A 23,580-nucleotide genomic window follows, 5' to 3' on the forward strand; every position below is an offset into this window, starting at 1 on the left:
AACGTCTAAACTGGGCTTGACCAATCGACGATTCGCAACATGCTTAACGGTTGACAGACATCGACATACATACCAAGGTTAGAGCAGGTAAAATATCGACCGGCATGGTAAGCCAAAGGTGCAAAAACACGTCGGCGAAGATCAAGGAATGGATAGTGTCTCCCGGCTTTTTGCAGTGCCGAAACTTCTTGGGAGAAGCATCGCTGAATTATTGCTGCGCGGCTCAGTAGATGAACTGCCATTTGGAAGTCAGCCAGATGATGCTTATGTGAGTTATACCTACACACCCATCAAAGGATGGAAACAACACGCAAGGAGTCTTTCACACGAGTTCTGTACAGTTTTTCCTTTATGGATGAACCAGCCTATTTTAATAAAAACCGCAAGCCACAAATAAAAAGCACAACTTTGAACTCTACCGCAAATGAGCAGGAAATTCGAGCAAACTTGGTGTTGCAACAACCTCTTTCCTTCAGTGATAGTCTTTCAGTGAGGCCCATAGACTTGTTCTTGTTCAAGCAGGAAAATGGTGACACTCATAAGTTACAACTCTTTGATATTTATTAGAGCCTGTTACAGCCAGTATATGATGGGTTTTATATGATGGCTCATTTACGTGTGGCAAGCAATGGATTTCCAGCAATGTTCGTGTGGCAAGCAATGGATCGCTGCGTTCCAGTGCCATTCAAATACCAACTCCCACATCCAGTGTTACTGGCTTGTGTGTAAATGCAGTCTCCACGGGATAGTTTCCTGCCGCCCGTGGCAGTCTCTAGGGCTATTGGTCAGTGATGGCTTCCTGTGCTCCTATGAAGTCTGCTATGCTCCACTGTCGTGTTATGCCAGTATGCTTATGGTCCAATAGTCAATGGTGCTGGAGGACGTATGTTCAGCATCTGCCGCCGCTATCTCCAGATTCGTTGGTGATAGTGCGTTGTTCGAGAATGAAGTCTCCGTTCGAATAGGTTACCGTTCTAGGTGCTGTTGCAGTCTCCCGCCAATGCGCCGCGAGTTTCTTCCAATGATGGATGTAGTGTCTGGAAATAGCAATTGAGAGTCGATTAGACTTCTACGGCGTGCAGTTTGTATGGCACGAAGAAAATCCACCTTAGACTCAATCTCAGATATTTTAAGCTTGGATCTTATATGATAATTTTAGGTACCTATGCTCCACATAAATTGAGCGATGGGTAGGCGCACGTTTGAAAATTGCGGCCGATGATAACCTGGCCGGATAAGGCACCTCTCTCCCGTTACTCCCTTAAATATGGTTATAAATATGACATATGGTTATATAGTAGATATGTAAAGAGTGTTCACGCATAAATTTTCACACTAGTGAAGCTGTAGCGCTGTTTTGTTATGCAAAGACCGATGATGGCTGACGCTAAATGTCACCAGTTCCGGCTCGGTCCCCGATATATGGCTAGTATTTGTTACTCAGCTTTCACAGCGTCAGCTCTCACATCCTCTTCCATTTCACTCTCACTGCCTGGTGAGTATCTTATCCAACAACAACAACAAAAAAAAAACATCTCGAGACCAGGATATGGAGTTCCTGGCAGCCTCCGCACGTGTGACCGGTGGCACGTGCGCCACACGTGGCGCGTGATTCATTTGGTGTGGTTATACTGCTGTGGCCGGATAGTTGTAACCGCAGGTTGTTTGAAAAGACAAACACTATTCGTTAGAATTGTGTTTTTCTATTGAAAAACAACCGGAGCGGTCGTTCTCCGGGCTATGTTTTGCAAGTCTGGCCGCGAATTGGGGCAACTTGGGTCAGGCCTAGACGAAATGTACAATCTTCGTAAAAAGTTCAGTGTATGGGCTCCCGGGGGCGATCTACCTGATGGCTTCGGTCGCTACTCGCTTAAAACCTCGTGGCACGTGGCACGTGCGATTCCATTTTCCCCATGTTAAGTCAATGGGGTTTTGGACACTTTTTGCGCGATCGCCAGTGGCGGGAAAACGAGCCAAGGAAGAGGTGGTTTTCTTCCCAGCATTTTATGGCAAACACGTTTGGGTACACGCTAGTGTGCGCCGTATACCCCTCAGAACTTCGTAACGTGACTTTGCACGAGGTCAAAGTTGAACTTTTTTCGCTCCCCATGTTAAGTCAATGGGCATTTTTGCAGAGACTTTTTCATTCGCTCATTGTACAAAATTATATGATACGATTTTGTTTAAACTTCCAGGACTTGTTGAGAAAAGACCATAGAACATGTTGTTATGCTTCTTTAAGCTGTGCAAATTCGTTTGTTCTTTTTAGGCTCGTTTAAAAATGAAAAATTTTAACATGGAAAGTCAATGGGAGCGTCTTTGCTGCGTAATAACTTTTTACAGTTGAGATATATTTATGTGAAAAGTTGATAGGTTATACAACTTTTGATGCTCTTTCCAATGATATATACAACTTTATTGCACGTGGTGCCGTTTTTGAGAAATATAGTAAAAAAGCACGACATTACCGAGATTTGAGCTCAGACCTATATCGTTACGGTGTCAGGCGGACACGAGGACAGGTGGCGCCGCCGCCGCCCGCATAGCGGCGGGAATGTGAACTAACCTGTTTACCATCTATGGTATGGTACCATCGGGGGACCGGCCGCCGTCGGCACCATTTCGGGACTTTGCATCGCAATAAAAGGCTTATTTACAATTGAAAATGGACTAGCGAGAGTCGTTATGGAATCAGAATTTGATGCTCTACAAAACTAGGCTATTTTCATTGTGATGGCATCACAGACTACACCGCTAAACCCAATAAAGCAGATTTATGTCGCGTCATCGATGATTACATATAATGTATCATTCTTTGATATATATGTAGTCGGGTCTTTCAGCTGCGTCCCTCCCCTCCCTCGCCGCGCCGGCGGGTCGGCCATCCGTGGCTTGCCGCCCGCCGGCTGCTGGCCGGTCAGCTGGCCGGTCAGCTGGTCGCCCGCGGCTGTCGGTGCAGTGCGGGATGCCTACTTGCGGGGGGGGGGGGGCCGTCGTGGCGGCGGCCCGGGTGGACTGGGCGAGCAGTGAGTTGGGGAGCGCTGCGCTGTCGGTGCTCTAGTTTGTATTGCGTTCGCATGATACGGCTTGAGCCAATACAGAGTGAACTGATTGAGCTGAGCAAGTCTTTACATACATTGAAAAGTAAAGCACTTTTTACTGCATCTACGGTGAGATGCTAGATAAAATTTATGGTCTACCTAATGGTACCCATTACTTAACAATTAAGTGAATCATTTCGTCGCTAAACTCTCGTAAATTCGTATGTCCGCCTCACTATGGAGTTTGGACCGTAACGTATGGCCTTTGCTCAGACAGTATACGAACAGGTGACGGGGATACCTCTAATAGAAGGATGCGACACGATTTTACTGCTAAATAGCGGCCGGCCGCCGTGGGGACGTTTTTGTACGACTTATATCTCGGCAACCACTGGGCTGATACACGTGCGGTTTTTTTGTGTGGGGTAGCTTTTTCCCTTCTTTCACATAGTGTGCTACTCTCGATGCATATGGGTGACCCCTAACGCACGTTCCACGTGCAAAGCCAAGAGGTGCCTGTTTTGTAATAAGCGCAATAGCTCGCGGTAATTACTGGGCCGATTGCGCTAAAACTTGGCATGGAGGTAGACACTTTCCAGGCGATGCATTTCCATGTGTCTTGGTAGGGGTGCAACTGCACGTGCGCACGTGCAGGGTGACGCTTCCAGATCTCGAGAACGGCTGGACCGATTGTGTTCAAATTTGGCATAACGCTTGATACCGATCAGTAGGTTGCAGTCATTTAGTATGTATTTCCATGTGCCACGATTGGGGTGCAACTGCACGTGCGCACGTGCAGGGTGACGCTTCCAGATCTCGAGAACGGCCGGGCCGATTGAGTTCAAATTTGGTACACCGCTAGAGACCGATTAGTAGGGTGCCGTGCGCAAGTCAGTTTGGACCCATCTTGCACGTGCGCACGTGCAGGGTGACGCTTCCAGATTTCAAGAACGGCTGGACCGATTGCACTCAAATTCGGCAAACATCTAGAGATCGATCAGTAGGGTGCCGTGCACAAGTCAGTTAGTATGTATTTCCATGTGTCACGGTTGAGATGCAACTGCACGTGCGCACGTGGAGGGGTCGTTTCAAGATCTTGAAAACGGCTGGGCCGATTGAGCTCGAATTTGGTACACCGCTAGGGACCGGCGAATAGGGTCCCATGCACAATGCAATTGGACACAGCTTGCACGTGCGCACGTGCAGGGTGACGCTTCCAGATCTCGAAAATGGCCGAGCCGATTACACTCAAATTTGGCACACCGCTATAGATCAGCGAGTAGGGTGCCGTGCACGTCAGTTTGTAACACACCGACTCCGGTCTGCACGTGCAAGGCTCATCCTCTCGTTTGGCGGCGGGCGTTTTTGCTGCGTTTACAAAGGTGCTTGCTCAAACAACCTGCGGTCCCGCGATGCGGAGCCCAGCATCGCAGATGCTGGGTATGAATTGGCCTCTGACTCCCATTGAGAAGGTGCGGTCGGACCGGCGCACACCTGTGGCTCCGCTGCCCCCCGCTGTCCGACGCGCCTCCCGCTGACAGGGGCGACCCCAGGTGACTCGGGAGGGGCAGTGGGGAGGTCACAGGGGCGCCACCCTCCTCACCCCTCCGCGCCACAGCACCCAGTCCCAAATACCTCACAAGTCCGCCCCCCCTCCCCGAACTAACCGGAAATACCTCTCCCCCATCCGCGGCCCTGAGTGCGCCCCTGGATGGACAGGTGATTTACACATCGTGGCGCGTCCCCGCACTGTCGCGGCGGGCCTCGAGGAATGGCGCGCGCCAGACGCCGCGGCGCCGCGTCGGGCCGGGCCGGCATTCTAGTCAAGGTGAGTGGGTCCCTGATCGGTGGGACCGGCGCAGGTCCGCCGCGGCGGGACCCGAAGGGACCGGAGGACCGGGGAGGGGAAGAGGGGAGGATAGGTACCGGGGAGGGACAGAGGGGGGCAGGTACCGGGGAGGGGAGGCAAAAGTAGGAAAGAAAGGAAAGAGCTCATGAAGCGCGGCAAGACTACGCGTCTTTATATCCATGACGCGACTGGACTCTGGAGGAGGTTATGTAATTACGACAGAGGGGACGAGGGAAGTCGACGAAGACGACACAGACACACGCAAAAGAAAAAAAAACGAGAGGATTGCTACGAATGTGCCAATGCAGGTCACCGTCAATCGTTCCGGGTCCAGGGGGACTCAGAAACTGCTGGCACTCGTCAAGGTGGACCGGTAATCAGTTCTAAAAGGCGCCCCGGCATGGAAGGGATCGTAAAGATCTAGTGATGTCAGTTGCAAAACCATGCAGTTGGAGACCGATACTAAACCCAATACGGACCAACTGAAAACAAGAGAGAATACCAGAACCAAACCAACTTCGGCATTGGATAGAAATACCAACTTTTTACCGCCTTAGGTGCATCCAATTACCTTAGTGAGCGTTATCACAATACCAACAAAATACCAAAAGTGTCAGGACCGACAGGACCGAAATACCAAATAAAAGTAAGTGTCGGTTTGGTATCGATATACCAAAAAGTTGGTATTCAATGGTAAGATTCCATAACTTCAAAATAAAAATGAAATCGGGAGCACATTCCCCTCTACCGTGTGTTGCATCGTGATCAATCAAAGAAGCGGCAACGGTGAAGTGAGCTGCTTTGTTACGAATGAAGGACCCACTAATTCGGTTCGAGCACCAAAGCCGGACAAGATCAGTCGTCGCGGTGAGCGATTTGCGTACTTTTGTTTATCTTCCTTCCACTTAATGGACAGCAGTTATGCTAAACATGGTTATCAGCTACCTTTCGGGTTGTCTTTCATTTTCACATCGAACCAGGAGAAACACTGAGTAGTGAGTAGTGCTCAGGTTGGGTGCTCAGGTTCGCCCTATAGCCTATCAAGTCGGTTGCTACCCTCTTAGCATAGAAGTTCTTACTCATCACTTCCAATAGATATGTCTCGAGGGGTTCCGGTCACGGTGGAATGGCCATCGACATTCGACAGCATATCTCCCGGATCACTCGCACTTGACCTTCGATATCTAAGATGCCTCAGATACGCATCTAAGTCTATCCCTACTCGGTGCAAACCGGCTAAACAACTATTAAAGGAAATAGTTCACTTTCACGAAATTATTTTTTTGCAATGGATTTGTGATTTTTTATGTTCAAAATGATCAGCAAAGAAAATAAAACCTTTTTACAGCAAAAGATTATTTTCTATATTTTTGATATAGGAAGAACTTTTCAGTTTCTGTAAGGCACACGCGATCCAGTATGAAAAGAGCATGGGTCCCGGAAATTCTTCAGAAACTAAGAAATTATCGCGGCCACCGGCATTTGGGCGATCTGCTCGTGCTTTTGTTACTGGAGCGCCTCACTGGAGCGAATTTCTCTAGAGTTCTCGTAGATAATTTCTCTAGTTTCTGAAGAATTTTCGGGACCCATGCTCGTTTCATACTGGATGCGAATATATGCAAGGCACACATCCTCAACGCAAGACACATTTTTCGGGACGAGAAATAGAATATCTTTGCCTAGGGTGATCGTTGGGCTGTAAAAGCTCCTGATTTATGTTCGTCTCAGCCCAAGCTACGGAACTGCTATTCCAGTTCAAAACCCATGTTAAAATGTGAACTATTTCCTTTAACTGGGACGGAAATACGTCACAGCATAACAGTGACAAAAAGGTCAGGGGGTGCGGCTTTATTTAGCGTCAATCGCTTCATTCAATAACGTAAGTCATTTAATTTTCTGGCCAATCAGGCCTCTAAATAGGTAGGGACGATAGGCATGTAGGTCATGTCACTTTTATTGATAACAATCAGTTAGCCCATATACTAATCGGGGAAACTGTGTCCCAATATTGCGTTCTATTTTTAAATACGTTTCCCGTGAAAATGCGTTGCATAAATCGTTGTCGTTACTCATGTCATTATCAGAAGTCCGCCATAGGCAGCTAAAAATCCCCGATACCTATTATCATCAAGTGACCCACCGGAGCAGTGACTATCAGAGGCTGTGAATTGCATTGGTCAGGATTAACCGATATGCGATAGTAATATAAGCTATGATAGGGGCAGACGGCGCAGGGGTACTGTGGCGCAGTGCGTGTGCCGAGTTCTGGCAGATTCCTCTGCTAACTCCAACTGTAAGTACCAGTTTAGCCCAGCTCCGTATCGACGCGAATCATGAATCTTCCCCAGTTGGTTATCTAAGTCCCTATATGTTATATGTACATACCGCAGGGGTGTCATATGGATATCGAGTTATATCGACTTGAATAGGTACGGGTTACGGCTCTGTATAGGGTGGTCGGTCTGATAATGCTACCGAGAATAGCAACTAAATATTGCTGCTCTCAACCCATCTGACCCCTTCAACCTTTTTAACTTTTCATGGTGATGGAACTTAATTGCTCAACAAAATCTGCAATTTGGATGGAGAGGGCTAGTTGAGCAACTTTTTTCTCGAGATCATGTTCATGCATCGGAAGATTAAAACGAAGCAAAGTGTTTCGTCCCATTTCGTTAATTTGCTAAGACTGCTACGTGCGCTCGACCGTAATAACCGTTTCGGTCAATGCCAAATCGGTCGTAAATCGTTATACATTTCCCGCGTATCGTTTGTTTCCCTTTTCTACTATGAAAGCGGTCGCGGCTGTACCTCTTAATTATGGTGTACAGTAAATATCCTTCATCCGGTGAGAATAATGTCTGTTGGACTCTGAGCGGTGGACACCTCTTCAATAGCAATATTCCAGCCGTTCCTAAGCCCGTCAAGTCAGCCGACATCCGTCAGCGTCGTTTTTCGTTTATTTCAGATGAAAGCAAACTCGCTTGACATGGAATCGTTATCGGCACTGGTGCAAGACTGATCAGTTTTTAGCGTCAGTATGCATGCCGGCGCACCATCATCGATAGACATTGGCGTCAGTCCTCACACAGAAACACCGCCATTGGGAGACTCTGATGCCGGTGCCGGTCCCCACAATGACACCCAGTCACGGAGATACTCCGACATCGACCCCCAGACGAACACACCGCCGGACCCTAACGCCGGTCCTTATACGGACACACCGTCATTAGAAGACTCCACCACCACCTCCCACACGGGCATACCGCCATGCAAAGATTGTAACAATAACGCCAGTTCCCACACGCAAACATCATCTCCGGGCAGCGAGGTCACACAGTCAGAGGACCTGCAACATCCGCCAGTGCGGACCACCATTGACCACCTGGACAACGACATGCTGAACGTCTTGCTGAGCTACCTGGAGTGCCGACAGCTGTTCCTCGCGAGGAGAGGTGAGCTTATACGGACCTCGCTAACCGCGTCCAGCTCCAGTTTCAGCTTCTCTTTGTCTCTCTTTGTGGTCTGCTAACACTTGTGTGGCGCTTGTTTTAAAGTAGCTGGCAAGGAAGTCGGAAGTTATCGCGACGGACAGCTTTGACACGATTGTCAACATAGTCACCGGAGCAGTATACGTGCGGAGAGGGTCGTCCAACGGTCCAGTAACTGAACAGACCTTGTTACACGCTGACGACACTATCGCAAGTCGCAACTGGTTCGTGTCGCGAGGTATACACATATGTCGCTCACGCCTCGTAACGTCACTATGCGCGACAAATCCAACTCTGCGTAAGTGCACCGCCATCCACCCCGTGCGTTGGTGCCGACAGTCTGTAAGCGTTGGCGGGCGGCCGTGGATTGCATCGTCGACCACTACCGGCGCGTTTACCGTGACTGCCTGGGGATAGACTCGGCGCCGACGACAGACCTGCACCTGACTCTCCTGGTGGAGAAACACCCGGACATGACGCGGCTCCGGGCGCCCACCCCGCACTCCGGCACCGATCTCCGCATACCAGGTGGGAGAGGTCACTTCTACTCGTCTCGGTAGAGCGGGTATGTCGCCGAAAAGGGATCACGAAATGGAAACTGAACAACATAAGTCGTAACTCGTAACCTCTGTGCTGCACGATAGGACAGATTCGTTCCTTCGGTGTTCTTCAGGATAGAAAAGAACAGTTAACAGAGGACGACGAATGACGCGTCATCGATAACGGGATCGCTTCCTTTGCTGTTCAAAGGCAAAGAGAAGGGCTTCATTTTTACTTGCGTGGAAATATAATTTTACTCCAAGAGTAAATATCGATACCGTCAGACTCACAGCATTCATAATAATCTCTTGATTTGTCGCAAGGTCTTCTTAATTAAGAGTAAGGTGGTGCGGCGGTCGCAGCTAAATTAACGACGCCAAGCCAAGCACCGCTATTACATTGACCGAAGTCTCCCTCTTTCCGTCACCGTTTCAGTCGGCAGATGCTGTCAGCTGGTGTCTGCCGACCTGCGAGGTTTCCGTCACACCCGATCGAGCCTTCTTCAGCTGCTTGTCAGCAATTGCAACACCCTGGAGGCGTTGATCCTGCCGGCCGGACTGGACGGCACTGAGTTGGCGGCGCTGCTGAAGCCACTCTGCTCACTGCGACAGCTGTCCGTCGTCGTGAACGAGAGGGACGAGGGCCGGTGGATGGCGGCTCTGCCGCAGTCGCTACAGCATCTCAACGTCAGGGGTGAGAGCCGCTCAGATATATCATCGTCAGGGGTGAGCACCGCTCAGATATATCGACGTCAGGGGTGAGAACCGCTCAGATATATATCAGCGTTAGGGGTCAGCGCCGCTAAGATATATCTAAGTCAGGGGTGAGAGTCGCTCAGATATATCAATATCAGAGACGAGAGCCGCTCAGATATATCAATATCAGAGACGAGAGCCGCTCAGATATATCAATATCAGGGACACTGCTCCAATATCTCAGCTTTAGTAGGGGTGAGAGCTGCTCAGCTATATCAACGCCTGAGGCGAGAGCCGCTCAGATATATCAACGTCAGGGGTGAGCGCCATTTTTATACCTGACGTGTTGAACGAAAAGTCTGTTGTTCACTAGCGCCTCTCCGACAGGGCCGGAGGTGACGGAGCCGCGCTGGCCGCCGGACTGGTCCCTGCCCCGTCTGATGGTGACCGTTCAGAGGCCTGCCGAGGACATTGTGGGTCACCTGGCTGACCTGGGCCGCGAGGTCCATGTGCTTCAGCTCTACTGTGAGTGGCAGCGACGCGGACAAGTCGCAGCTGAGCGAGCACAGGGCATTGTGATCTTTTATCTCAGCCTCTACGTTGAGTATAGTTTTGGGTGATGTATCAGTGTATTCTGTGTACTCTAACCACGCTGCTCTGCGTGTGTGTCCGCCTTCCACAGGCGGCCCGGACACGTCTGTCGGAGTGGATTCCCTCTGCCGACTCGACGGTCTCCAGTACCTCTCACTGTCCGGTACGTGCGACTTACAGAACTCAGTCCCAGTACCTCTCACTGTCCGGTACGTGCGACTTACAGAACTCAGTCACAGTACCTCTCACTGTCCGGTATGTGCGACTTACAGAGCTCAGTCCCCCAGAGAATTGACTCTGGTCACTGCATTTGTCATCAATGATCGTGCAATGAGCGAATGCTTTATCGAATAAAAAGTAACAAAGTAAACCAGTAAAACGCCTTTTGGGGCGACTAACGGAGCGAGCGAGAGGGGCATCCTTGCACGTGCGAAATTTCGAGGGGCTACCTCCAACTGACTTGTGCACGGCACCCTACTAACCGGTCTCTAGTGATGTGCCAAATTTGAGCACGATCGGCCCAGCCGTTCTCGAGATCTGGACTGTCTACCTACATGCCAACTATCAGCGCAATCGGCCCAGTACTTATCGAGATATTGCAATTGTTACAAAACTGACACCTCTTAGTTTTGCAAGTGGCACGGGCATAAGGGGTCACCCACATGCATCGGGAATAGTCCAATACTTGGTAGAAGGAATGAAGCTACCGTACAAAAATTACCGCGTGTAAATCGGTCAAGTGGTTGCTGAGATATAAGCCTCGCAAAAGCGTCCGCAAGGCCGGCCGCTCATAACTCAGAACTTTCCGTTAATCTACGGAAGAGTACGCTCGCTTCACTCGCCCCGTAATAATTGCCTTATCTTGAAGGAAGTTAGTTATATTGCGCACAAAACTACACTATATTTTAACGTATGTCTGTGCTATTTCCAGATTGTTTCGGCATCCTTCCCCTCGGCCTAAGATGTCTCTCGAGACTCCCGAACCTGGTGCATCTGATCCTGTTCGGCGGCGTCACCGATGCCTTTCTGCACAGTCTGCGCGGCTGCTGCCGTCTGCAGGGGCTGAGACTGGGGGACCGGACGCGACCGGCAGAGACGGCCTTCACGGCGGCAACGGTCAGCCGGTCAGTGAGCCGCCACCCGTGATAGCAGAGGGTGTCCTGTCAGACTACAACGCCGATAGCGACACTCGAGAGAGGGTGTCCTTCAATACGACAATCAACACCGATATCGATACCAAAACTAGGATACATTCAAGGACTATGAATTATTTTACATAGGCGCTTAGGTGCAAGGTCTTAATTTAGCGACGGAAAAATGCTTTTATGTCAAGATACAAATAAATTCAAATGAAATACGAATAAATAAATTATTTCCTAGCTTTTTACTTCCGAGTATCTTGAATAAATTCGATATAAAACTGATTAGAATTCAGTTAACTTATTTTGAGCATGTAACGAAATTGACCAAACACAAACAACCACTGAAAGAAATGTATACCGACTGATTCATGATCTTCATCGAAAGCAGAAATTTCAATTTATCTGGCCGCGGCTGCCCGTGGCTGAGAGTCACGTTCACTCAGCCTGACCTCTGCTGACCGAGGTGCCGGGAGGTGCCTCACGACTGGCTGCTGTGATCGCTCTGTTACAGGGTGGTCGTATCCTGTCGACAGCTGTGTGTGATGTCCCTCCACTCCACGATAGACACAGGCCGTGAGGTGGTGACCACTCTGAAGGAGGCCGACCTGGGACAGTACAGTGACGTTAACATGCCCCGCACCATCCGCATCTGCTTCCCAGGTAAGGAACCATACAACTTATATATGTAACCGATGTCTCATATAGGCATGCCGCCCGGTCACAGAACCAGACAGTTGATTTCGTTTTCATATGCCGAGGATTATGTTTGTGCGATATGCAACCAGTGATACCTGCCCGCTGTCGAACTCGGGCACTTATCAGTCCTTGCCCAACACGAGTTTATCGCACTGCTTTGTCCTTTCGTTCGGACTTCGCGTTTCCATGTCGTTGCCTCGAGACCAAACATGCCTGTTTTGTTCACAGAGGATATCCTAAGTCAGCTGAGGGGCTACTCAACCAGGCGAGTGAAAGTGGACGACTGGCCAGAGTGGTGGCAGTAGAACGAGGAACAGCTGGCCAGACTGGAAGCAGTTGAACGAGGACAACTGGCCAGACTGGTGGCAGTTGAACGAGGACAACTGGCCTGAGTGGTGGCAGTTGAGCGAGGACAGCTGGCCAGAGTGGTGACAGTAGAACGAGGAACTGCAACTGGCAGGACGTCTGGCGACACTGTCCTGCATTGTCCTCTTCCGATGACAGGACAGCAATTTTAGAGGTGACACAGACCAAGGTGAACCGTTTGTACTCAAATGCTTGAAGAAATACATATCATACCCAATTTTGTAATATGTTTTTACGAACATTTTAAAGAAGAAGGCGTTTTTATATACTCGTCGGGATCGTCTTAAAAATAAATATGAAAGACATCTAATAAATGGTCCTGGTCTGGTGTCACTGATTGCGTAACATCGCATGCACCAAGCATTCTATGTAAAGGAAGATTATTTACGTTGTTCCCCACACGTTCACCGTGCAGGCAATATATTTGAGCACAACTCTTATACTTCCAATGTACAATAAAACACAGCTTTGCAGGGCCTCCCGCCTGAGTCGACCATCCTCCCGTCACACTGACCGGGTGTCTCGCCGCTGGGTGATTACTACCGAGGCGGTGAACACTGGGTGACTCACGTCCGTCCGGGTGACCCTATCGGTATCAGTCCTCATATAATATGACGCACCGCTAGGGATCGGCATGTTTCTGGGCGGCTGCAATGCGACCTAGCATACCACTCCGATATCACTAAGCACTTCAGCCGGGCAGATTAGTCATTGGTTTGGGCCCCGACCTGATGACGTCAGAAATACGTCTCCCGCTTTCCGCAACGGAACAAGATGGAGAACTAAACTTTGCTTGCATTAGGTACTCTATGCACATCACTAAAAATGCACTGAAAATAGAGCATTTCATATTTGACAAAAGAAATGGAGGCCGAGCGAGCAAGCAAGTGGATTGCCCAGCTGCCAGTTACCGGGACGAAAATAATAGCAAAATTAATTACATATGTAGTTCCTATCAGATCAACAAATGACCAAAAACTTAACGTAGCATAAGTGAACCTACACCATCTATGATGCAAGACGGATGAAAGTGCGCGGGAGCTGACCTCTGGTCTCCGTCCCCGCGGCGCGGTTCGGGCGTGTGTCTGTCTGTCGGTGCTGGCGCTCCGGTTAGGTGGTGGCTGCGCCGTCCCCGTCGTCGGGTTTGCTCTCCAGTGAGAAGGGCGGTATCCGACAGTCGAACGAGTAGCCGTCCTGGCGGGTCATACGGAACGTCCCCCTGGCGGCGGCATACACGGTGGTCACTACCGGTCACGTACGCGAGGTGAAGTCACTACGGTGTCGTCAAAACGGGGACACATCTGTAGTGAAAGGCGGGTTAACTAAATAATTGTGTCCGAGCTCTTTTAGTCACTTTGGTCTGGAGTATTCAGTGCTTTCAGACGTGCTGATAAAGGAAGACGGAAGTTTTCCCAAAGGTACCGTTTTAAACAAGACAAGCTGGCGTTTTACGCAATCTTTCGAATATGCTCACTGTAAATCAACCAATGCATTGTTGGATGAGTGAGACGCACCACATGTGTCCGGAGGGCGCCTGTAGGCTGACGTGGCTGCTGTACTGGAAGGCGGGCTGGTGTCGCGTCAGTACCGGCTCCTGACCCACCACGCCGCGGCCGCGCACCGTCTCCAGTGTGCCGGACAGAGAGAAGATGCGCCAGTTGCGCTCACGCAGCTGCACCGTCTGCGTGGTCAGGTTCTCCAGGCGGATACAGTAGCGCCACTGGCGGCACCAAACACCGTCAACGTTTGCACGCACGTGCATAAACCCTCCCTTCATTGGCCAGACGATAGTTTATGACGATACTGAAGTAGAATGTCGTATTGTATATGTATTGTCAGCGTCGCTCTTTCGTTAACGTTAAACTGCTGATTTAGTTTCAGACTGTTGTTCTTTTTGTGACTAATACCCAACATCTTCGTTTCTTACTATAAGAAAAAAAAAATGGTTAACATAAAAATATAGTTCTATTGGCCTAACCACCGGAGTATAAGGCCTTTTGGACAAACGCTAGCAATTTACAATCTTACAAACGCGATTCCTGTGAACTAACCCAGTGGACGGCGCTGTTTTCCGCCTCTCGGCAGCCCATGTAGAAGGGTATGACGGTGACGCGCACACCCTCTGTGGTCTCCCGGTGGACGTCAGACAGCTCCAGCCACGGGTGGTTCTTCTCCTGCCAGGCGCGCAGCGTTTCACGGGCGGCGAACGGCGGCTCTGTAAAACAAGTTGTGGAGTTCCGGCTCTTCAGAGTCAACAGCAAAAGTCTACAGAGTAAAGTTAAGGCTTCATCAGATGATTTGACATTATGAAACTTCTCAAGTAAAAGCGGCCATCGTCATTCATTGTCAGAGCCCTAGAATACGATTACCTACAAGCATACGACCGTGAAAAGCCGAGTTAAAACTTCAGAAGTACTTCAGAAGTAGTGCGGCTGTACTGAACGCGGTACACCAGGCCCGCCTCACCTTTGCCGGGCTCGTACTCGAGGAACTTGTCGAACAGCTCGTGGAAGAGCGGCGTCCGCTCGCTGGTCGAGTACGGCAGTACGTCGTCGTGTGCCACGTAGTCCAGGCCCGGGATGGCGTACAGCGAGCGGCTGTTCTCCCGGCTGCCCAGAAACGTCACCGACTCCGTCTGCGCCCGCTGGAAACGAGATCAACACCGCCGAGCTGGGTCAGTACTGTTTCAGAGCTAAACATTGAACAATACTCGTATTGGTTTGACGTGCGATCGCGATTTGACAACGAAGCGTCACGCGTCCAGCGTACGACTTTCTTGGTTTAGTCTATATTTAAATAAAACGGGCGATTTGGAAAACAAACCTGATGTCATGGACGACTACCCGACTACTCGTCGACGACTACGACTACTCGTCGTCCATGCTGATGTTCAGGAACCACATAGGACACGAATGAGTCCTTTGCGGGTCAAACGGTCCACTTACCACAAACGGACAATCTCTAGAGTCGATAAGTGCCTGGTAGTAGGTGTGTGTCTTCCCTCTCACGTCCTTGCCAACAGGGTTGGAGGCTGGCGGGCTCGACTCCGCACTGAAGGAGAGACATGTGTAAATGTTAGTGGCGGAGTGGGTTACGGTATTGAGATGCCATTGTGCTACAGAACAACATCACTTATTTATGACATTGAAATGCATGTTCGATAACATAAGAATCATAATCAAAGAAGGTCGTATCAACAGAATTAATACGCTCTGGTCCATTCTGCCATTCCAAAACAGAGTAAGGGTGTTCCATTCTGAAACAAAACACACGTGAAGCGCACCAGCAAAACCACAAGCAGACTGAGAGGCCGACAGATGACACGCACCTGGGTGGCTTTTGGGGGTCGGCATCTTCTGGTTTGCTGTTGCAGTCTCTATCGTAGACGCGTGCTTGCCAGGGGAAGAGAATGACGCCGCGGTAGCCGAAGATACGGTGCAGGAAGAGCTGGCCAGTGTCGTACTGACAATGCGATTTGGGGGTCTCCAGTTTCCCGACCTCCGCCAGCCTGCAGAACGCTGTAATTAGTAGGTACACTAGCTCCGCACTTAGGCGCGTTTACTGCAAAGCCATATTTTACCCACACAGTCCATTAGCGAATTTTCAACAAAACTGCTGATAAATGGCTGTCCCAAGAGAACAATCCCAGTCTCTACTGCTCTGGCACACAGTCCAAGGTCTCCACCCTAACCCAAGGTAGCTCTGCAATGGCCTTTAGCCTTTTAACCCGCGCACCGACGGGGGTCTGCGCCAACTTCGTACCGACGGGGGGGGGGGGGCGGATGACCGCCCCCCCCCCCCGAGATCTCGAGAACGAAGCAAGATAGCGACAAGCAATAAACGGCATCGGATACGCACGGACAAGGTCTACAATTTTTACTAAGGTCATTTTCAGGTCAGGTCAAAGATGACGTCACAGGGGTCAAAAAAGTCAAAATGGCGGCGCTATATATGGAGCGAGTTTTTTTCGAATAACTTTCGAACTAGTCAAGATAGGAACAAACTAAGGGCGCCATCGTGATCCTCTCGTCAATCCGCATCGAATGATATATATGTTGACCTCGAAAGGTCAAGGTCAAAGGTTGACCTCAGGTCACGTGACCTCGAGGTCATCATGTATATCATTCGATGCGTCTTGACGAGCTGAACACAATGAGACCATCCGCGCGGCTGTATCTTGTTCCTGTACGGAGTTATTGGCAAAAAACCGCTGGTGACCTTTGATGACGTCACATGACCTTACAGCTGCCCAACAGCAAAACAGACCTCAAGGTAGTGAAGGTTGATCGTATATGAAGTCATGTATGGTATATGGTGCCATTCCGACCCGTTTTAGTGGTAAAAACAGGGAGTTGATTTTTCCCCCATTGACTTATAATGGGGAGGTCGAGAAATTGACCTGACCTTAGGTCACCGATATCAAAATTCCGAGATATACAAATTGTAGCTACTAATGACCTCATAACATCCTGCGACTTTCAAAGGCCTCCGACATCTACTGTAGCTCTGGCACGGTGACAAAGTTGCAAAAAAGTGACTTGAGGTTGGGTCATTCAAAGTGACCTGGGGACCTGAACTTCAAAGTTAGGAGGTTCAAACTTGCACACCATGTGTAAAATTGATGGGAGAATAGTCGTACCAAATTTCGCGGCGCTACGCCCCGCGGTGTAGCGCCGCGGTGACCTTGCTCCCAATAAAACAAGCAAAACAAACAAATCGAAAGAGGCATCCAGAGTGATGAATTACACAGATCTACAACACATACCTTGTGAAACTGGCAGAAGGCTGCAAATGCATTATCCATTGCTGTGATTTCTTTCTTAACGTTGGAAACCAGACGCGAAACATTTTCTCAGTTTGATGGAACAGTTACAGCAGAGTTGATCTGAAATAAATAAAGAACATCAGCAAAACCATGTAATTTTGCATGATGGCCCTGGTGGCACAGCTCATAAGCATCGTCCTGGTCCTGCATGTCAGGAGGCTTCGGTTTGATTCCTGAATCCAGGATCCGCCCAGGCCACGGGCATCTTCCTGAGCCGCATCACCGGGAGAGGAATGGGGTGGGCTCAACCACACTGGGATGAATCCTGCTTAGGATACAGCTCTGCTGACCAATGAGGTCAATGAGCAACAACTATACCAAAATTGCAATTCCAATCATCAAGGCAGCCAGCAAGCTGAGTCGAATGTTGACCTTGATGACTATGATGATGAAATAAATAGAACTTGAAACAGAGAGAATGCCTGATATGGGTTGGTTGCTTCCAATAAGGTGCACACGCTCGAAAATCATTCGATAACAATGAATGACAAACACCTCAAGGCTCAACCTCCAGTCTACGACCAGCCTTGGACGCAACCAAAAGTGCGTCCAAAAAAGGTATATAGGGCCTTGCCAAAAGTCCCAAAAGCGAAGCAATGAAAAACAACCCTGTTCTGTTCTGCGCCCGCCGGATCCTCAGTCCGCACTGACACGACACGCACCGCTCTGCACATATATTGCCGGCTCGGACGGCACGCACACCTTGACGGCTCGCTCGACACTGCCCGCTCTCCGCCGGCGCCGGCCGGCGGCCGCTCGGCGGGCCAAGGCCGGGCCCTTCTCATAACGGGGGATGCGGGCCCGTATCATAACACCTCCCCCCAAGACCTTCGCTCTAACAAAAGCATACCTTGATATGTTAGACGAATGTCTTCAAACAAAAGTAATCTCCGTTAAGCGAAGCATCCATCAAGGAAGACGAGAACTATTGCGCGATACAACGAAATGCAGTTACAGTGACAAAACACATGTCGGGGCATTCGCAGCGTGCACACGCTATCACTCATATGTGTTGGTGTCCCAGCGGACTTGCAGTCGCTGCGGCTCACGACGCTGGCGACCACTTTGACGGGGCTCCGCCGCTTGCGTCGCCGCCGTTCGGCGGGCGGGCGGTTGCTGCAGCGCCTCCCGCCGGGTCGGCGGCGCCCGCGCCGCGCCGGGAACCTCCGGTGGCTGCGGCTCCGCGCCGCCGGCCAACATCGGGCGGTGTGGTCTCAGGAAACGCCTGTTTCTCCAATATATGCGGCCGCTTGGCATCTTTACAAGGTAGGTGCGGCGCTGTCCCACGCCGACGATCACACCTGTACGGTCCCAGCGGCCGTTCTCGGTGTTTTGCACGTCGACGCGGCAGCCGACGCGCAGTCCAGAGAGGGGGCGCGCTGTGGCGTCGTGACGGCGCTGTACGTCGTCTCGGAGGTCGGCCGCCCTCGCGTCGCACGCGTCGGCGGCGCGCTGCCATTCAGGTGCGTATGCTCGGTGATGGGTCGGCACGCCTGACCGCAGCGGATGACCAAACAGCGTCTGGGCTGGGGACCTGCCGTCGGCCCGTGGCGTGTTTCGCAGCTCGAGGAGACCTCGGTCGAGCTGATCGTCGTCCAGCCGTCCGCTCGCCGAGGCAGCCACGATTATTTTCTTCACCGTTTTCACGGCAGCCTCGGCGTGACCGTTGGATCTCGGGTACCGTGGGGATGACATCTCGTGGCGGACTTCCCACCGGTCCAGAAATCGCCGGAGCGTGGAGGAGGCGAACTGCGGTCCGCCGTCTGTCCGCAGTACGGTGGGAACACCCGTCTGAGAAAACAGCCGCCGCAGCTGCTTCACCAGGTGGTCCGCCGAGGCCGTCCTGGGGCAGACCGTTACATACGGCCAGCCTGACAGTCTGTCCACGTACACGAGGTAGGTCCGGCCGGCGACATAAAAATAATCTGCCGATACCGACTCGAAAACGCGGCTGGGGAGATCGTCTTCCACCCATAAGGGTTCATTGCTGTGACTGGCAGCGAGCTGCCTGCAGCTCTGGCATGCAGAGACGGCGTTGCATATGTCCCGGTCAATCCCCGGCCAATACACGGACAGCCGTGCGCGGCGTTTGGTTTTCTCCATTCCTTGGTGAGAATCATGTAGTCGGTCGAGAACGTTGCGGCGTAGACTGGCCGGAATCACGAGCCTCGCTCCGTAGACGACGAGCCCGTCGTCGACCGCCAGCATTGAGCGGACACCCCAGTAGGGCCGCAGAGCTGGTGCCACTTCGTGTCGGTGGTCGGGAAATCCTGCCAGGATGACGTCACGGAGGGCTCGGTACTCGGGATCGCGGGCGGCTGCCGCTCGAACCGAGTCCAGAGTCCGGTCTTGGAGCGGAGCGACCAGGGCACCGTCCTCGGAGGTCGCGCTCAGAGTAGCGACCACGGCGTCGTGCAGTGCCTCCGTCACCTCCGCGACTTCGTCTCCCGTTGCTGGGTCGGACACTGGAGCGCGTGACAGGGCGTCCGGGATGCAGTGTGAGGCCCCCTTTTGCCATACAGCAGTGAAGCTGTAGATCGACATTTTCTCCCGCATCCGCTGGAGGCGAGGGTTGTCGATCTCTGATAACCTCTTGGAATTGAGGATCGGGACGAGAGGGCGGTGATCCACGACGAGGTCGAACTGTGGAAGTCCTGCCAGAAAGATGTGGCACTTGCGGAGGGCCCACAGGCAGGCCAGGCACTCCAGCTCCACCACCGCGTATCTTGACTCTGTATCTGTAAGGAAGCGGGAGCCGCACTGCACCATCTTCCATGTGTCTCCGTGGCGCTGCTGGAGAACGAAACCCAGACCGCGGGTTCGTGCAGAGTCCGTTTGAAGCTTGGTAGGCAGCTGCGGGTTGAAGAAGGCCAGAACGGGTGGCGACACCAGCGCTCTCTTGACGTCCTTGAATGCCTCTTCATGTTGCTCAGTCCATCTCCAGACGGTGTGCCGCTTGAGCAGGTCTCTGAGGGGCTGAGCTGCACTGGCGATGTCTGCTGAGAAGTCGGCCAACTGATTGGTGAGTCCCAGGAACGATCTGAGATCGGTGAGATTCTCCGGCCGCGGGAACTCAGAGATCGCTTGCAGCTTGCGGTCGTCAACCGTGTAGCCCTGTTCCGAGATGCGGTAGCCGCAGTAGTCCAGCGACGGCCGCGCAAACTGGAATTTGCGCGGGTTGATAGTGATGCCTGTCTCTCGGCAGCGTCTGAGGACCGCGACCACGTGAGAGAGATGGGCGCTGTAGGTCGCGTCGTGCAGCAGCAGATCGTCCACGATTTTCAGCGTTCGCGGTATATCTCCGAGCGCTGCGTCGCCCCGTCTGTTGTATTCGTCACCTGACGAGATGAGACCCATCGGGGCCCTGAGGAACTTCATCCGGCCCCATGGAGTTATGAAACAGGTGAGGTCTTGAGATTCCTCGGCGATCGGGACCTGAAAGTATCCCATAGCGGCATCCAGCGTGGTCAGCCACCGCGCGTCCCCGTCGATAGACGCCACTGCGTCGTGAATCGGTCTCACGGGGTAGGCAGGTCTCTTCACGAATCTGTTGACGGCGGTCATATCCACGACCAGTCTGGCTCCTCCCTGGCGTTTTGCAATTGGCACCATGGGGTGACACCACTCCGTAGGGTAGTTCACCAGGGCCACGATCCCTCTGGTGACCAAGTCGTCGAGCTGGCTCTTTATCTCCTCTCTCCAGCAGTATGGGATGTTTCTGGCAGCAGTGAGAGCTGTGGGGACTGCGTCGTCTGTCAGCTCGATGACCATCGGGCCACCAGCCATCTCGCAGAGCGTCTCGTTGCCGTCGAACACGTCTTTGAATTGTTGTCTCAGGGCCGCCTCATGACCTCTGATGACATCGTCTGACGGGTCGTATTCGTGCTCCCATACAGGCTGGGCACTGGCCGCTGTTTGTTGAGACGACGGCTTCGTGCTGGATCCTGCGGCTCCCGCGCCGCCCGCTGTGGTTCCAGCGCCGCCCGCTGCGGCTCCCGTGCCGCCCGCCGCGGCACCCGTGTCGCCTGCCGGGGCTTCCCTGCCACCCGCCGCAGTTCCCGTGCCGCCCGCCGCCCGGGCCGCGGCCACGTGTTGCAGCGGGTGACCAGTAGGCGGCGCCAGGTGTTCGTCGACAGGTGGCGCCGGCGGACGGTCGGGTGGCTGCAGAGGCCGCGCGCCGATCGACTGTGAGCGGACGTGGCTGCCGCGGCTTTGGTCTGGAACGGACTGACTGCGCCAGATGTTGACAGGGATCTGGGCCGGGAAATTGGCGGGCAGGATCCGCAGACGCACGGAGTCGCACCAGCCGAGCAGGAATCCGGTGACCTCTCGCAACACATACACTGTTGTGGCGGTCTGGCAGTCGCCGAAGGTCACCGTGGCGCTGAATTGGCCGATGCAGGTCAGCGGCGTGCTCCCGGCTGACGAAAACTTGATCTCGCCGCCTACCGACCCCGTCATCTTCGTTACGACACCCAGGGACGCAGCCATGTCAGCGCCCATGACCGTAGCTTCCGCCCCGGTATCAGGCATGCATAACACGGCCGACGATCCCGTCGAATGGACGAGTGTCACCCTGATCCGCGGCGTGCGACGTGCAGTCAGTTGGTCCACGTAGATATCTCCGACAATTTGTCGTACTTCGGGTCGGTCACCGGCCGCGTCCGTGTTTGCTGGCGCCGCGCCAGGACCCGTGCCCCGCCCGCGGCGTAACCTTGACCGGCCCCGGCCGAGCGGCTGGTCGCCGGCCGCGCGGTCACGTGATCTGGCATCCTGCCAGCCACGGCCGCCGCCCCGGGGACCGCGGTCGGGCGGCTGGTTGGCGCACACCGTTGCGAAGTGACCGGAGCCTCCGCATGCATGGCACGCTGCATCCATCGCGGGGCAGCGCACGCCGTCAGCGTGTCGAGCTCGACCGCAGCGTCGGCAGGGGTCGTCTCGACGCGCATTGTTGGAGCATGGATGGGCACGCGACCGACGGTACGCCGACAATGCTGTCACGTTAGCCGGCTCGCCGAGAATTGCGGCACTGTTCGCGTTCGCCGACTCACACGCACGACAAATGTCCACCGCCCTCTGCAGCGTCAGCTTCGGCTCATGCAGCATACGCTTCAGCGCCTCCTCGTCACGGATGCCGACCACGATCCTGTCACGGTACTGATCGTCCGCACACTTATCACAAAAGTCACAATAAGCGGCGATTTCCTTGATAGACGATACAAAATCGTCAAACGTCTCATCCGGTTCTTGCACTCGTGAGTAGAAGTCTCGTCTGTCGAGGATGATGCTGCGTTGACCTCGCAGATGAGCCTCCATCATGTCGATCACGGTCTTCAGGTCGGCTTCCGAAGGGATCTGGAGGCTATATCGCAGCGTTCGCGTCCACTCGTCGTCGAGCAGTGACATCAGAGCCGCCTTCTGCTCCGCGATAGGCAACGTCTCCAGGTGAGTGAGGAGCCTGAAGTCGTCGAACTTCTGGCGCCACGTGCCGAACTCCTTGAGGGACGCGGAGGAGGTCAGGTGCGGCGTCGAGATAGCGCTCGACGGGAGTTTCGCTGGCGTTGCAGCGGGCTGTCTGCTCTCGGTGACGGCCGTCTCGCTCCGTGCGATCGGCTGTTGCACCTGGTTCGCCAGCGCCCGCTCCAGCATGGCTGCGAGTCGTTCCTCCCGCTGCGCCGCCTGCTCGGCAAGCCGCTCCTCCCGCTGCGCTGCCTGCTCCGACTGCTGGGCCAACAGCGCCGTCAGGCGCTCGAGTTGTGCGTTGTCCGCCATCACTGACGCGAGCGATCCGACACGGCTGCACGTAGTTCAGTATATCTCGGAATCGGTGTCGCACGCTACCGATCACACTACCGACCGCGCCATGTTCTGTTCTGCGCCCGCCGGATCCTCAGTCCGCACTGACACGACACGCACCGCTCTGCACATATATTGCCGGCTCGGACGGCACGCACACCTTGACGGCTCGCTCGACACTGCCCGCTCTCCGCCGGCGCCGGCCGGCGGCCGCTCGGCGGGCCAAGGCCGGGCCCTTCTCATAACGGGGGATGCGGGCCCGTATCATAACAAACCCCAGTCCCCAACCGAATCCGTCCCAACATATGTGGAGCATAAATACTTATTAATTAAAAACGTGGTGACAATACTGAAACGCAGTCAATAATACACAACTATAATAATTACGGTCTTTTTTGCAGCAGACGCGGCATGAATGTACCAAAACAGTCCAACATTGAACACAAAATAATCTTTGAAAGACGTATTTAATTTGTTTGATCACGTTTTACATTTAATATGTATAAAACTGAAAAACAAAGGCATTAAATTGCCTTTATTAGGTATTTTGT

The 23,580-nt window shown here is 52.6% G+C and overlaps 2 protein-coding genes across 9 annotated transcripts; one reads left to right on the forward strand and one right to left on the reverse strand.

The window, feature by feature from the left end:
- Window positions 1–231: 231 nt before the first annotated feature.
- On the forward strand, window positions 232–12,628 carry LOC122387796. 3 transcript variants are annotated; one of them, XM_043378265.1, is made up of 9 exons: window positions 232–268; window positions 7,856–8,342; window positions 8,718–8,906; window positions 9,354–9,611; window positions 10,001–10,138; window positions 10,296–10,367; window positions 11,136–11,328; window positions 11,858–12,006; window positions 12,271–12,628. In XM_043378265.1, exons 2-9 carry the CDS (start codon window positions 7,928–7,930, stop codon window positions 12,345–12,347), a joined length of 1,491 nt encoding a protein of 496 aa, XP_043234200.1. In that variant the 5' UTR covers window positions 232–268; window positions 7,856–7,927; the 3' UTR covers window positions 12,348–12,628. The 3 variants fall into 3 exon arrangements, with proteins under 3 accessions (XP_043234200.1, XP_043234198.1, XP_043234197.1); XM_043378263.1 differs by lacking the exon at window positions 232–268 and adding an exon at window positions 4,779–4,869; XM_043378262.1 differs by lacking the exon at window positions 232–268 and adding an exon at window positions 6,969–7,183.
- A 163-nt stretch (window positions 12,629–12,791) lies between these two features.
- LOC122387798 (polymerase delta-interacting protein 2-like) lies at window positions 12,792–23,488 on the reverse strand. 6 transcript variants are annotated; one of them, XM_043378280.1, is made up of 8 exons: window positions 23,417–23,488; window positions 17,174–17,293; window positions 15,737–15,916; window positions 15,354–15,459; window positions 14,875–15,052; window positions 14,460–14,623; window positions 13,923–14,128; window positions 12,792–13,627 (listed from the first exon to the last, which is right to left on the reverse strand). In XM_043378280.1, the coding sequence occupies exons 2-8, from the start codon at window positions 17,254–17,256 to the stop codon at window positions 13,519–13,521; spliced, it is 1,026 nt and encodes a 341-aa protein (XP_043234215.1). In that variant the 5' UTR covers window positions 17,257–17,293; window positions 23,417–23,488; the 3' UTR covers window positions 12,792–13,518. The 6 variants fall into 6 exon arrangements, with proteins under 6 accessions (XP_043234215.1, XP_043234216.1, XP_043234217.1 ...); XM_043378281.1 differs by lacking the exon at window positions 23,417–23,488 and adding an exon at window positions 23,380–23,407; XM_043378282.1 differs by lacking the exon at window positions 23,417–23,488 and adding an exon at window positions 23,352–23,404.
- Window positions 23,489–23,580: the final 92 nt, after the last annotated feature.

Source organism: Amphibalanus amphitrite, unplaced genomic scaffold (genome assembly GCF_019059575.1).
Source record: "Amphibalanus amphitrite isolate SeventyFive unplaced genomic scaffold, NRLGWU_Aamphi_draft 000299F_arrow, whole genome shotgun sequence".
In the NCBI taxonomy this organism is placed as follows: domain Eukaryota; kingdom Metazoa; phylum Arthropoda; class Thecostraca; order Balanomorpha; family Balanidae; genus Amphibalanus; species Amphibalanus amphitrite.

Excerpts from the sequence above, each read along its gene's own strand:
- LOC122387796 (XM_043378265.1), top strand. The coding sequence starts at position 7,928 with ATGCATGCCGGCGCACCATCATCGATAGACATTGGCGTCAGTCCTCAC. Across the intron at positions 9,612-10,000 it reads ACAGCATCTCAACGTCAGGG|GGCCGGAGGTGACGGAGCCG; the intron begins GTGAGAGCCGCT and ends CCTCTCCGACAG. Across the intron at positions 12,007-12,270 it reads CATCCGCATCTGCTTCCCAG|AGGATATCCTAAGTCAGCTG; the intron begins GTAAGGAACCAT and ends TTTTGTTCACAG.
- LOC122387798 (XM_043378280.1), bottom strand. The coding sequence starts at position 17,256 with ATGTTTCGCGTCTGGTTTCCAACGTTAAGAAAGAAATCACAGCAATGG. Across the intron at positions 15,053-15,353 it reads CTAGAGATTGTCCGTTTGTG|CGGGCGCAGACGGAGTCGGT; the intron begins GTAAGTGGACCG and ends TCTCGTTTCCAG. Across the intron at positions 14,624-14,874 it reads CGAGTACGAGCCCGGCAAAG|AGCCGCCGTTCGCCGCCCGT; the intron begins GTGAGGCGGGCC and ends CTTGTTTTACAG.